Source organism: Pollachius pollachius, assembly GCF_949987615.1.
Source record: "Pollachius pollachius genome assembly, chromosome: 14".
NCBI classification, from domain to species: Eukaryota; Metazoa; Chordata; class Actinopteri; order Gadiformes; family Gadidae; genus Pollachius; species Pollachius pollachius.
Window position 1 is genome coordinate 19,036,848 of NC_136947.1, and position 13,757 is coordinate 19,050,604.

The 13,757-nt window shown below is 47.1% G+C and overlaps 1 protein-coding gene across 2 annotated transcripts in view; it reads left to right on the top strand.

The window, feature by feature from the left end:
• The window catches only part of kcnn1a (potassium intermediate/small conductance calcium-activated channel, subfamily N, member 1a), a gene marked incomplete at both ends in the record, with an annotated part of 41,373 nt that overhangs the window by 17,191 nt on the left and 10,425 nt on the right, over positions 1–13,757 (top strand). The window contains 3 exons of one of the 2 annotated variants that reach the window (XM_079750993.1): positions 3,040–3,516; positions 6,285–6,380; positions 7,667–8,085. In XM_079750993.1, the coding sequence (XP_079607119.1) occupies positions 3,040–3,516; positions 6,285–6,380; positions 7,667–8,085 (992 nt within the window). Of the gene's footprint in view, positions 1–3,039; positions 3,517–6,284; positions 6,381–7,666; positions 8,086–13,757 lie in introns of those variants that run through there. The other variant, XM_079750994.1, reaches the window with a different exon arrangement.

Genomic DNA, 13,757 nt, shown 5'->3' on the forward strand with positions numbered 1-13,757 from the left:
GGCTCGTAAACTGTCTGGAAAAATTTGAGAGATATCCTTTATTTTTAGCAATAATAAACTACGCCCATAAACTACGCCCATTGCAGACATTTCAACGGGAGACAAGCGAAGAAAGACCATTAATTTGATAATTTGTGTCTATTTCCTGCCATTCAGAGCTAAAGTTCAGCCGTCAGTGTTCACAGTGTTACCATGGTTGTTAATGGCAGAGATTAGGGAGCTATTTAATACAGTAAAAGGGATTAGAAAAGCTATGGGCCGCGCTAATCCTTAACCTTTAGTCTTGTTCTCATGGAGCCACAATATGCGTGAGGCGATAGCATCGCTGCCCGGACTTGGTACATTTTCATTAGAGCCGTCCTTCTTTATTCCCACAAGCACATTTAAAAGCATTAGGGATGCTTTGTCAAGCCTTAATATAAAGAACCAGCGGTGCTATCAAACACCCCTCCGTGTTTCGGAGAAACGCACTGTTCCATGTGAAGTTTTCATAAGCCATTATGATAATGTGGCGGAGAGGCTCTGAAGGGCAGGGGATAGACAGATAGATGCTTCTGGATCGACCGCTCTCAATGCCCTAGCATGGAGCGGCCATTCTCTCTCCGTACAAAAGGCCAAGCCACCAGGAAAATGGCAAGAGCGTTTAAATGAAATTCCCCCCATCACCGTCCCCTGGACCTAAACTGGACTTTAGTGACTGCCAAACTGGCAGGGAGGTAGTACAGACAGACGAAGATCTGTACTGGTGTTCAGACAAACCAGTGTCCTAAGAGGTCAATCTCCTAGGTTTCTCTACGATATGAACCAATACATATTTCCTCTACTTTACTATATTTTCAGTTGAATTTGGGTTGCATTATTTTTTTTTTGTAAACTCAGCAAATGCTAGAAGTGTTTGTCAACGTTGGTGTTGGACTTGTTACAGTCTTGGGTATTGGCCTCGGTGTTGCCTGGCTCAGACCTTGGTCTTCTCTCTGTGTGGGCGACATAAAATTGTGGTTGTTTTTAGTATTTGATTTTGCTTATTCATTATTCAATAACTTTGCTTGCTTTTCATGTCGGACTCAAAAAGCTGCCTGGTTTTATGACTAAATGAAACTCTGGCATGCTGTTCTGTACGCCCACGGCACTGGTATTACGTAACGCTGGCCTGCTAGCCCCCCAGAGAAGACAGGGTCCTCTGATGCATCTCCTCCCAGGGCCCCCTCCCATCCCAACCAGCTTTCGGGAAGTATTCCTCTCCCATTTCAGAGGACTTTGAAGCTGTAATGGCGATGGATTGTCATTACAAATTAGGCTGACTTGCAGCAAAGTGCATCTGATGAATGAGCTCTTACAGTTACCAGCCCTGTACTGATGGACGCTTTTGATACCTGACATGCATGCAATTTTTGAGCGTCCAAATGTCATTCTTGTTGCGCGTCTTCACTAACAGGGATCAGGTACACACAGAGGATACAAATTCGATCTACAAATCCCTGTGCTTTAATTTCACCTGGATTAAAAGAAAGTTTATGATTCTCAAACGGTTGTTTTCTTGAAATATTTTTAGAAATCCTTTTTGGTCTTCATTTGTCTTCTAGAGTTACGTAAGTATTTAAGTATTTGCCAAGGCATTAATTAAATCTTAAACATTGCCTTTCACCCTTACCTTGGAGCCACCATAGTTCACTTCTAAAGGATTTTTCATGCCCTAAGAATAAGGCTTCCTGCCGACGCATTGATGCATGTGATACAGAACACCAACTCGTTAAAGGTGCTGTGGTAACATTTGAAAAGCTATAACTTGAGTTTGTGATGTGTGCATGAGGATGGTGATTTGACCCTGCCGGCCTCTGTATGAGACATGGTTGATTTTAGACAGCTTCCGGCTCACTTTTGACCAATAAGGTCACCTCCTCCCGGATTGGCTTGAGGAATTAATTCTGACTGTCAATCACAGGGGCATGCAATGGCAGGAAAAGGAGTGGTGGTGTGTTTTGGTTGGTTAGTTTCAAAATGCTCTCTTGCACTCTTTTCTGCACTCTTTAGCATGCTTGATTGAGACTACTCTCCGCACTCTCTGCATCCTCTTGGACGGCCCGTCGTCTATCTCCGCAGGCGGGCGTGTTTCCAGTAGGAAGCAGGGTCAGGGCAGCCATTAATCATTCATATCTAGATTTCTGAAGTGCAACGATTCAATTTTCTGCACTTTTTATGGTCTACCATTAGTTAGATGTTTTTATTTATACACCCCTCGCTCCATAATTGATGATTTACGCCATCGAACTGCGTGCCACTTCCATTGAAGGTAAAGGTTACGCATGCAACATATACTGTGCAACTACACACATAACATGCACATGGTGTTTTAGCTTACATTTACCATTTTGGAATGCTTTCAACGTAGACCCCAGGGACGTAAAATGGGACATAGCATGAGCAGATCCTCCACCTTTTTCCATCCTGGGTTTAGAGAGCGGAACCCAAGCACGAAGGCCTTTAAGGGCCATACCCGGGTGATCTGACTTATGGTCTGGTCCATTAGGGGGATTCCTTGGCTTCAAAGCCATTACTTTATCGTGTGTATGTCCATTGCCACAAATTACTTTCAACGTTGCTGCTAATCCATCCACATGAAAAGTTTTCATGAAAAGTTTCCAGGCTTAACTCAATGACCTGCATTTCTACTACACAAGCTTTAAACCAAGGCACTGAGGTGCATTCATTCTCATTGTTTGATTTGAGAGTGCGGTTTTCTACTGATTCCTCTCCCGGTCTCCACAGAATTCCAATCATGACATTTTTGAAGTCTTACAGAACATAACGACGTACATCATTTACTATTTAGTAATTTAACAGAGTTTTACCTAAAGTGACTTATAATGGAGCCACATGAGATGAGGCGTCATGAAGGAGCGAGTATGGAGGTCGCCTTATTTCGCTAGATACACTGCGGACCTCGGCGGTCGAACAGCCAATCAGCTGCGGCCCTGACCTGCCCCCCCCCGTACAATAGATCTCTAGCTCACGTTTTGCCTCTGCTGCTTCCCCCCACAGGCCACTACTGAGCAGAAGAAGCTGAGCCATGCTGGATCCAAGCCCTCCCTCTCCGAGAGCAGTGGCCGCCTCCCTCAGATAGCCATGAACACCTGTAAGTACAATGGCGGCGTGGTGAGACCACTCGCGGGAAGCCTGGCGTCCTCGTCGCGCCGAAACCTCGCCGAGCTCGACTCGGAGACACAGCCCCTGCAGACGCTGCACAGCTCCGGGCTGGAGGTGGTGGTCTCCAAGGGCAACAGTGGCGAGGACCGCAGCAAGACCTCCAACGAGAGCCTGGTGCGGGAGGGGGGCGCGGCGGGCGTCGCGGGCGGCGGGACACAGAAGAAGAACAAGGACATCGGCTACAAGCTCGGCCACCGGAGGGCGCTGTTTGAGAAGCGGAAGAGACTCAGCGACTACGCGCTCATCTTTGGGATGTTTGGGATTGTTGTCATGGTGACGGAGACGGAGTTGTCGTGGGGGATTTATACTAAGGTAGGCTGTGTGCTTGTGTGCATTGGGAACATGTTGTGTGTGTGTCCATGTGTTGTTTGTGTGCAGGTGCAGAGGTGTGTGTCCCAAGGTTTGTTGTCTTGGTTTTTCTAGAAGGTTCATCCTTTTAGCAGGAGCACTATCGACTAGGATTCATAAAAGATGCATTCTGACCAGAAGTAGCTTACAGAGAGTTATCCCCTTACATCCCCTGTTACTTATTTTTTTATGGATAAATCACATAGCAATGGCATAACAGCTATTTTGTGAAAAATAAATTTGGCGTTTTACAACGAAAAATACTTGGTCAAATTCATATTCATATTCACACATATTCCGTGCAGTATGAAAGCGTGCGGGTTGTTGAGCTGAGCTTTAGAAGGGTCTGTTTTAAACAGTAATCCCTGGGAGCGGTGGCTTGTCAATCACCTGAAGTCCAGGGATAGGGTTGAGGAGAGATGTCCGCAGCTGCTGGCCGTCTGCCTCTGCGTGACTCACTTAAACGCCAGCCGCCTCTCAAATAAATTACCTCACAGCAAGAGAGAGGGATGGAGACACAAGTAAAGCAGGAAGAATGGCAATGTCTGGCAATGCAGGGCGATAAAGAGCCAGAGAGGAAGACGGAGCGAGAGAGTCTGTGTAACAGAGAGTGACAGAGAAAGAGAGCAAGAGAGAGAAAAGTACAGAAGGTGAGCTAGGTCAAAATGGGCTGAATGAGCCGGTTGTCTGACCACATGATTAACACTGAGGTTCTGTGGCTAGCGAACACGACGTGGTGGAAACAAAGGGAGTCTAGGAGAGGAGCGAGAGCTGTTTATTGGTCACCGCTGCTTGACCTGTCATTGACACACAGCACCACTGACAACCGCTCCCCAGCCAGGGTCAGCCAATCAATGCTGCCGTTACATCAGGGGGGTTTTTGAAGATAAAATCCACGCCTGATGTAATGATTATTCAGTCAGTGTCAGAGCACTCAGGTCTGGTTTCTACCCCTGCTATCTGCTGTGTGTACTGCCTGGCCTCCGCTCAGCAGTAGCAGTGTAGTGTGTGGGGCGTAAAAGCAAAACATGGACATTGTATGCATGCATGTGAGTTAGGACTCAGCAATACTGTGTTTTATTGTAATTGTATTTTATGCCCTGTGTGGGTGGTTTATTTTGTCCATGCTGGATTTGTTGTGGAACAGTACTCACTAATTTTGTGGCTTGAATTTTCCATTTTGGTGTGTGATGTGTGACTCTCGGCGACCCGTGGCTCTGCTCTGGGGCGCGTCATTTCGCTCCAGACCCCTAGGCCCTGGGCCCCGGGCCCCTGCCCATGTGCTCTCGGCCCTGCGGGGGGAGGCCGTGAGCAGCGGGGAGCTCCGTGACCCCGTGGCAGTGGATTAATTGATTTACCTGGTGGGATTCCAGCGGGGACTTCTCCGCACAATTAACAACACGAGAGCGCCTTGAGAGCGCAGACCTGAGGGCGGCGGCTAATCTAGTTGATAGCTAAATATACCTCCTCTGATGTAGGCCAGCCAAGGACGCCTGCACCACTGCACCCCCCCATTATGAGACTTGTAGTTGCCCGGTATTTTGGGTCATTTGCTTTCAGGTGTCGTGATTATCTTAACAACCCTCACATCATCAGCCCGTTCCCCCTTCATTCCCCTTCCTCCTCCAACCCCACCCCTCCTCCTTCCCCTTCCTCCTCCACCCCCACCCCCCTCTTCCCCCCCCCTCAGCACAGTGGCACTTTCCCACCACGGCTGTCAAACTGATTTATCAAATGGCATTTTACCAAACAGCAGTTGGGACACACAAGTAGAGCAGCTTCTCATTCCCAAGATCTATGGCTGCCCCCTTACACAGATAAACATGCACACACATACACGTAAACACACAAAAGCACTTTGCGTTGCTCTGCGAACACGTGCGCCGGCCTATTTGTCACCAGCCTGGTCGGATGGGGCTGGCTCTAATGCTAACTTTGCCTGTTGTACATGGAGCATTGAGTGGGGGTCCCCAGTAAGTGCTATGGCTGATTGATTGGTAGTTTGGCTGGCGGCGAGCAGCACATATAGACTGTCTCGGCATGCACTTCACCGCATACCTGCCACTCAATTGTTTCTCCTAGACCAGCTGTGGCCCTGGGCAGAGGCCTCTCATCTGGGTGTAAATCAGGCTTTAAGCGATTAATATGTGGCACTGCTGCCGTGTCCATCTTGTGTATGTGTGTGTGTGTGTGTGTCTGTGTGCGTGTGTGAGCATTCTGCACCTGTTTGCATTGCACGATGTGTACGCCTATGTGTCATGTCTTTCTGTCTGCAGTAACTCCAAAGATTTGTTTTTTAAATCAATACAATTATCTGGTTTTCATTTTCTTTCTCTTGGTGTCTTCTAAGTGCTCCTTGTCTGTGTGTGTGTGTGTGTGTGTGTGTGTGTGTGTGTGTGTGTGTGCGTGTGTGTGTGTGTGTGTGTGTGTGTGTGTGTTGTTGGCTGTCTGGTTTTGTAATCTGCAGTAAAGATAAGAAAGTCAGATCACTGGTTATATAATTGCAACATAACCCTATTGTAGCGCACTGTTTGTGAGCTTCACCGCAGTATCCCTGCGCTTCACCGGGGTAATGGAGGTAGGCACAGGGACTCTGTCATGCCCGCTCTGTGTGTGTGATCGCATGTCTCACCGGTAAAGGAAAATAAGAGGAGAGAGCCAAGTGGCTACCCTGATGTTGTTGCGCGTCACTAACAACATCTTCTCTCCCTCTCTTTTCTCTCCTACTGTAGGAATCTTCGTACTCATTTGCACTGAAATGCCTTATCAGCCTTTCCACTGTTATATTGCTTGGTCTTATAATCATGTACCATGCCCGCGAAATTCAGGTGAGCCTCTCACCGGAAACAACACCACTCAACACACAATGACACCATGACACCATACACTCACAGTAACTCACACAACGTAGTGGGGATAGTGTTGGAGACACTGTTGAAGATATGGTAGAATGGAACTTATAATGGAACGACAATGAGATTATGACAATGACAATTAGATAATGATAATGACAATGGGATAATGATAAAGGCAATGAGATAATGACAAAGGGATAAGAATTGAGACAATGTGATAATGACTAAGAAGATGAGATAGTGACAATGGGGTAATGACCAAAACAATGGGGTTATGATCAATATTTTGGGATGATGATAACATCAATAGGATAACGATGAACATAATGGAGAACTGAAAATGCAGACAATGTTAAGCTGTTGTTTTGTGGTTTGCATTGAGTGTCGTATTGATTATCAACAGCCTTGGTTTGTTCAGCTATTTCATAGAGAAACATGTTGAAAAAGATACAATAAGAAGTCTGTATAATAAGAACAATTATGACTGTTCAATCAATATTTAATGCTTACATTATTGACACCTTATATTTGACGTAATTACTTTTGTTTTTAAAGTGTTTAATATTTATTGATTTTTTTTGCCTTAAGCATCTATTCTTTCACATCTTCTTAATAATAATTCATCCCCATTTAGTTTGGTTTGAGTGAGTTAGCGTTACGCCGCGGCTCCATGGAGCAGCTCCTTTGCTTAATGGCTGCCAGTAATTACAGCTGTGATTCACCATGCAGTCTTCAAGGGTCCTCATTGTGATCCTGAGCCTAAAGATAGACCATAATAACCTGGGCCACTCTTGCTTTTATATATAACTCAAAAAAGGGATGTTTACCAGCAGAAAACAACCATAGTGGGGTTTAAAGAAGGACAATAAATAAATAACAAGAAGTCAAATAACAATATATATTATTTACAGATACTCTGTGAATCCCCAATAAAAAACTAAACAACACCACACATGCTTTTTGCGTTACAGTTTAGCAGGTGTAAACAACCATAGGCTGGGATATGGATTGTTACTGCTATACTGTCATGTGAAGCACTTATGTTTATTATTAGTTGTATTACTATAATTGTTATATATCACCATAAAAAACAACACTATAAGAAAGGAAATAGTATATATGCAAGCATATATATATACTTAAATATATTTAAAAAAAAACATGTCCATCCTTTTGTTTTCACTATCACCGTCTCTCTCCCTCACCCTCTTTCTCCCACCCCAACACCTGCCTTCCTCCCCTCCGCCCCTCCCCCACAGCTCTTCATGGTAGACAACGGCGCCGACGACTGGCGGATCGCCATGACGTACGAGCGCATCTTCTTCATCGTGCTGGAGCTGCTGGTGTGTGCCATCCACCCCATCCCGGGCCAGTACGTGTTCACCTGGACGGCGCGGCTGGCCTTCAGCTACACGCCGTCGGTGGCCGACGCCGACGTGGACATCATCCTCTCCATCCCCATGTTCCTGCGGCTCTACCTGATTGGCCGCGTCATGCTGCTGCACAGCAAGCTGTTCACGGACGCCTCGTCGCGCAGCATCGGCGCGCTCAACAAGATCAACTTCAACACGCGCTTCGTCATGAAGACGCTCATGACCATCTGCCCCGGCACCGTGCTGCTTGTCTTCAGCATCTCCTCCTGGATCATCGCCGCGTGGACCGTGCGTGTCTGTGAGAGGTAGGCGGAGTCAGGGGAGGGCGGAGAGGAGGGGGGCGGGGACAAGAGAGAAAGGAAGGAGTGGGAGACATAGAGAGAGAGAAAGAGACATAGAGATAGAGAGAGAGAGAGACCGAGGGAGAGACAGAGAGAGAGAGACAGAGAGAGAGAGAGAGAGCACCACCACCAGCCTTCATGGAGAACAGAAGGCTTGTTGATCTCTCCTGCATGTGTCCCCCCCTCTCCCCGTGTGTATACATCAAATAATTTATACACACGAGCACCTGATACATAAAAAAACAATTGAATATGTAAAATATCACAACAACCCAGCTCCCCCGCATGCTCCCGCCCACAGCCCCCCCCCCCGTGCTCCAATACCTTCTTCTTTTCTCCACCAGTTCCCTCGACTTCGTATTATTTCTACGACTATCTTAGGCAGGCCCGTCCATTATTCATGGTGTCTAATTGTTTGTTTGCTGAATGGTTTGTTTTGGTAATGTGGAGCAGCCCCGCAGATTCACCAACACGCCCCCAACCCCCTCACCCCTCCTCCTCAGGCAGGCCGGGCCCCGGGGACCCGCAGCGGGAACACCAACAGGGCGGGATATAAGGGGAAAAAGGAAAAACATAGAAGGTTTTTTTTCTCGTTTCACTTCATTTACATAAGGAGATGAGAAGTTAATGCAGGTTTTTATGTTTTTAAAGTCATCCTATTACATGGTGAAGAAGGAAGGAGGGAATGTGTTACGGTGCACTCGCTTCAAGCGGGCTGTCGGACACATTCGAGGGCCATTTGTTGACGTTCAAATGTATCATTTGATGACAAAAACACTGGAGCCTATTCAAGTCCTTATGACTCCACCTCACCTCTCAATCAAATGAACAAGTATTCAAGGTATCAAGGTATCAAGGTACCAAGTAATCAAGGTATCAAGTAATCAAGTAATCAATTAATCAAGTAATCAAAATTAGTCAAATAACCCCCCTCCTTGTTGTTCCATGCCTGCTCTAACTGAGACGCCCCCTCTCTCTGAACGAGCCTCTCCCTCTCCGCTCAGCCCTTCACCAGCCTTCCCCTCGCACGCCCACCCTGAACCCCGCCCCTACCCACTCCCAGTCCTCTGACACTCCCCATTGTTATCATGTGGCGGGATTGGCCCACAGAAAATACATGAAAACAACCCAATACTAAACACTGAGAGCCTCCCCTGGAGACCAGCTGCCCTTAAACCCAGGAACAACGCGCCTGTGAGGCCTCATCAAAGGCGAACACTAGCACCATTACTAATAAACGCAGTTATGGTTGAACTGCATTCAGTTCAGTTTGGATACGGAACTATGGTTGTTATCTGTCTCCAGTCGAGGGGAACTATTTCTACAACTTAATCTCAATCTCTAGTTTTACTACTCAAACACCTCAGAGTCAGCAGACTCAATGCTGATCATCCATCAGAGCAGCCAGTGTACAATGTTACTGGGAAAAGCACCATATCCCAGTGAAGGGTTCCGCTTGAATCACAGAACAGGGGTAGAGCAGGGCACACGGTACACCATTATAATCTCCCTGATGACTCTGGTTGGGATTCTGTTGCTCACAAATACACAGCCACACACGCACACACACATGCACACAAACACACGTGCACGCAATGCATACTTACACATCAATCTCTATGCCAACCAAACGGCTATTAGCAGTGTATGTCATTACACTTTTGGTTTCACGCCCAGTTTACGCGTCTGTTTGTGAGTCCGTGCTTGCGTGTGCATACACATTTGTGCTGTGTGTGTGCGCGCGGGTGTTTGGGTGTTTGTGTGTGTGTTCACGTGTGTGCCTGTGTGAGCCTGTACGTGTGTGTGTGTGTGTGCGCGTGTGCGCGTGTGTGTGTATAATGTTATGTTGTACTTTCTATTTCCCCCACTATGCTGCTCCTTAGGGATACCATGTGAGTCCTCCTTCTAAAGCCGCGGAACAAAACAAACAAACCTCTCATTCCTCTGCACCGAGCTGGCGCCACTGCTGCCCTGACGGGGGTCGGGAGAGGGGCGGTCCCCCCGTCCCTCCCCCCTCTCTCTAAAACACACACAACCTGGTCCTTGTCCCACCCCTACGATGGAAGAGGAGCGCCAGGTTGTTCTCTCAGTCTCAGTAAACCTCTGTAGACCAAACTAGAGCTAATCACTCTCAGGGTCCACATGGCCTGGGGAGGCGCCGGGGGGGAACCTGTTGTCTCACGCAGCACTTTGTAGCCAGCGTCTCTTTCTGGGCAGTGTTAGCGGGAGAAAGGGACACGGTGGTAGAGGTGGAGGAGATGGAGGAGGAGGTGGAGGAGGGGTGACGTTCTGAATGGATAAGCCCACCTTCGCTAATGTGCCAGAGGGCAAGCTGTCTCTTTTTTTTCGTGCTATTTTTATCCGCTTATTTAATTGCCTCATACAATTGTTATGGATCCATCTTTTAGCCGTAGACAGAGGATTTGTGGAGGAGCGAAGGCTTTTCTCTGTGTTCACGCACATTACCATTCCATTAAGTGTCTTCCCTCAGACGATCAATCCAGTAACGTGCCGCCCAGACTTGTGTGTCTTCCAGCCCCCCTAGGACAATTCATTTTTGCTCCGTTAATGGGGGTACAGTAACTCTTCCACAATACATATTCATAAAACGTATTCATGTTATACGATGTCTGGTTGAGAATTTGTGTTCGTTAACCATGTATGTTCTTATTATTATGGTGTGTTTGTGTGTGTGTGTGTGTGTGTGTGTCACTAACCACTTTCAGTAGGATGTGAATTGCATAACCGTCATGGTAACTGTAGCAGACCTGCTAGTGAGTGCAGCTCATTCTCTGCTCCTCTCCTCCTCTGGTCTCCGCTCTCTCTCTCTCCTCCTCTGGTCTCTTCTCTCTCTCTCCTCCTCTGGTCTCTTGTCTCTCTCTCTCCTCCTCTGGTCTCTTCTGTCTGTGGAGGTTGTCTCGCCTTCTTCTGGGGATCTTTTCATTTCCTCTTCATTCCCCCTCTGCTCTGCTGAACACAGAAACAGCATGGCTGTTCCCATGTTTACCTCACAACCTCATCACCACACAACGAGCTGCAGATGCTTGAGAAACGTGGAAAAAATAACCAGAAAAACAAAGAGGCGCTATATTGATCCAAAGTGCTGTGTGTGTGTGTGTGTGTGTGTGTGTGTGTGTGTGTGTGTGTGTGTGTTTGTGTGTGTGTGTGCCCTTGTGTGTGTGCGCATGTGTTGTTGTATATTCTGATATTTTTCTCCCACCCTTTTTCATCTACCATCACATGCACCACCAACACACCTCCATCGGTGCCCTTGAGCAAATCATGGCGCTTGTCGGGTTGCTGTGAGATTGGACATGCATTGAGTCCATCTGGAAAACCAAGCCTACTTGGGGGGAATGAAAGACCCGGGACCTGGGAAAGGGGGGATGGATGTAGGAGGATGTTTTGCGGGAATGGTCATAGTAGATAGAGTTCATAAACCAACCATATAACCCCTCCTCAATCCACCTCTCCCCCCTCTTCCTTAACCCCCACTCTTCTCTCTCATAATCTGAGCCTGCATCTTCAGCACTAACTCACCTCTGCTTATGTCAAATAACTAAGCTCAGATTCCTCTCTCCTTCTCTTCTCTCTCTCTCTCTCTCTCTCTCTCTCTCTCTCTCTCTCTCTCTCTCTCTCTCTCTTCCCCAACCACCCTTTCAGCCAAATCTTAACCAATCCTTTGCATCTACCACCAGAGCAGGCCTTCCCATGTAGCCCTAATTGAACCCCTGATCCAGTCTTACACACACACACACACACACTAGCCTGCACACACCTATCCCTGTCCCCATGTACACTTTTTTTCACCTCACTTGATCTAGCGTCCTTCTAATCCTCCTCTTTCACTTTGACTGGACAGCGACACAAACACACAGAGACACTCACAGCCACACACACACACACACACACACACACAGGTACACACACACACAGGGAAACACACAGGGACACACACACAGGGACACATACACAGCGATGCACACACAGGGACGCACACAGTGATACAAACAATGACACACACACAGCAACACACAAATAGGGACACACAATGTGATACACAAACAGGGACACAAACTGCCTCTCAAGGTGACCTGAGACGACCTACGGCTGGAGGCATTGTGACTGACGCTCTTTGGCTTTTATTTGGGGTGGGAAGGTGGTGGGGGTGGGGGTGTAGCAAATTCCCCCGCCCCCCCCGCTGCATTGCATCAGATCCTTATCAAGATTGAGCGATGAATGTGTGATGTCTGTGTGTTTGTTTCATCACCTGCCCGCCGATTAAACAGCCCCGCGGGCCCCCGACCACAGAGCCCCTCTTCCCCTTGAGCTCTGATCCCCAGCACCAACAGCCACCATGGGGCTGAAATGGTGACACGCTGGGGCCCGCCGCGGGGCTGAACCCCCGGAGCACCAGCTGGAAGGACCAAACAGAAACATAGGAGAGAATTATGACTCTGGCTTTGAAAAAACATGGAGGTTTGGTCTACAAATCTTTGCTGTGTTTGATCGATTTTCATTCCTTAAGAGATTATGGATTTTGGAATGATGGTAACAACCCCAAAGAGAGCAGTTGGGAAACAGATCAACCAGCCCATTACATGCACTTGAAACCTGACCACACGGTGCCATTAATCTCCATAAAGACGCTCTAGATATACTGAGAAGTCGCTTATGGATATAGGTTAGGGACACAGAGCTGGCAGGGGCTAGAGATCAGCTCAGGAGGCCTACAAGGAGACTACAGACATAGGGGGCTGACACTTACCTGGGGGTCCAACAGCCATACCAGGAGACTATCCCCCCAAAGTATGCATCCTATAAAATCACCTGAATCCTTTTGGTGTTGTATCGAATACCACTGAAGCCAGGATGGGGCATTTGTAATGATGGCAAATTAGCTCTGAAGTGAATAGTTGTTGTTACCCATCAGAGAGTTTAGAAAGCTTGCCCGAGAACATTGTTTTTGTTCCTGGGGATGTTAAAAACATAACTGGCCAAGGACATCCATCCATTTCAGATGCTTTGTCCAATCAGTTTGTATTTAAGAATGATACATTTCTCAGGTAATATGCAATTATCATGAAACTAAACTTGCAAGAGGTTTAGCTAAGCAGAGAGCTGCTCATAGGTTATGTGTATGAAACCAAACTGTGAGTAAATCACCATTCAGAGATCCTACTCCAATCTTGGTTATGCATTCAGGTTGTTCACGGTTTGAGCTGATGTTTGTGGTTGACATGGGCGTCTCTTGCTGGGGAAATGTGTATGCCTCTTTATGTTAGTAACAACATAAAGAACCGCAACATAAAGAAGTGCTTTAACCCCTCAGAGTGGTGCGGTACTGCTGCCACCGCTTCCTATGTGTTTTGGTTTCACTGTTCAAATTCATCAAGGTTCACTTTTCTTTTGAATTAGGTCATCATCACCAGTTTGAGTCCTATTTGAGTATGTGTTTGAACACTCTCCTCAGACCATGAACATATCTGTCCCCCAAACATCCCAACGAATTGATTCAACTCGACAGATCAAATGCTCATCAGTAATCTTTATAATGCTAATCAGTTTTTGTTCAGGTGAGACACATCAGAAAAACAACTACAGCTCTTTACATTATGTTGTTATTGTCCCCAAAG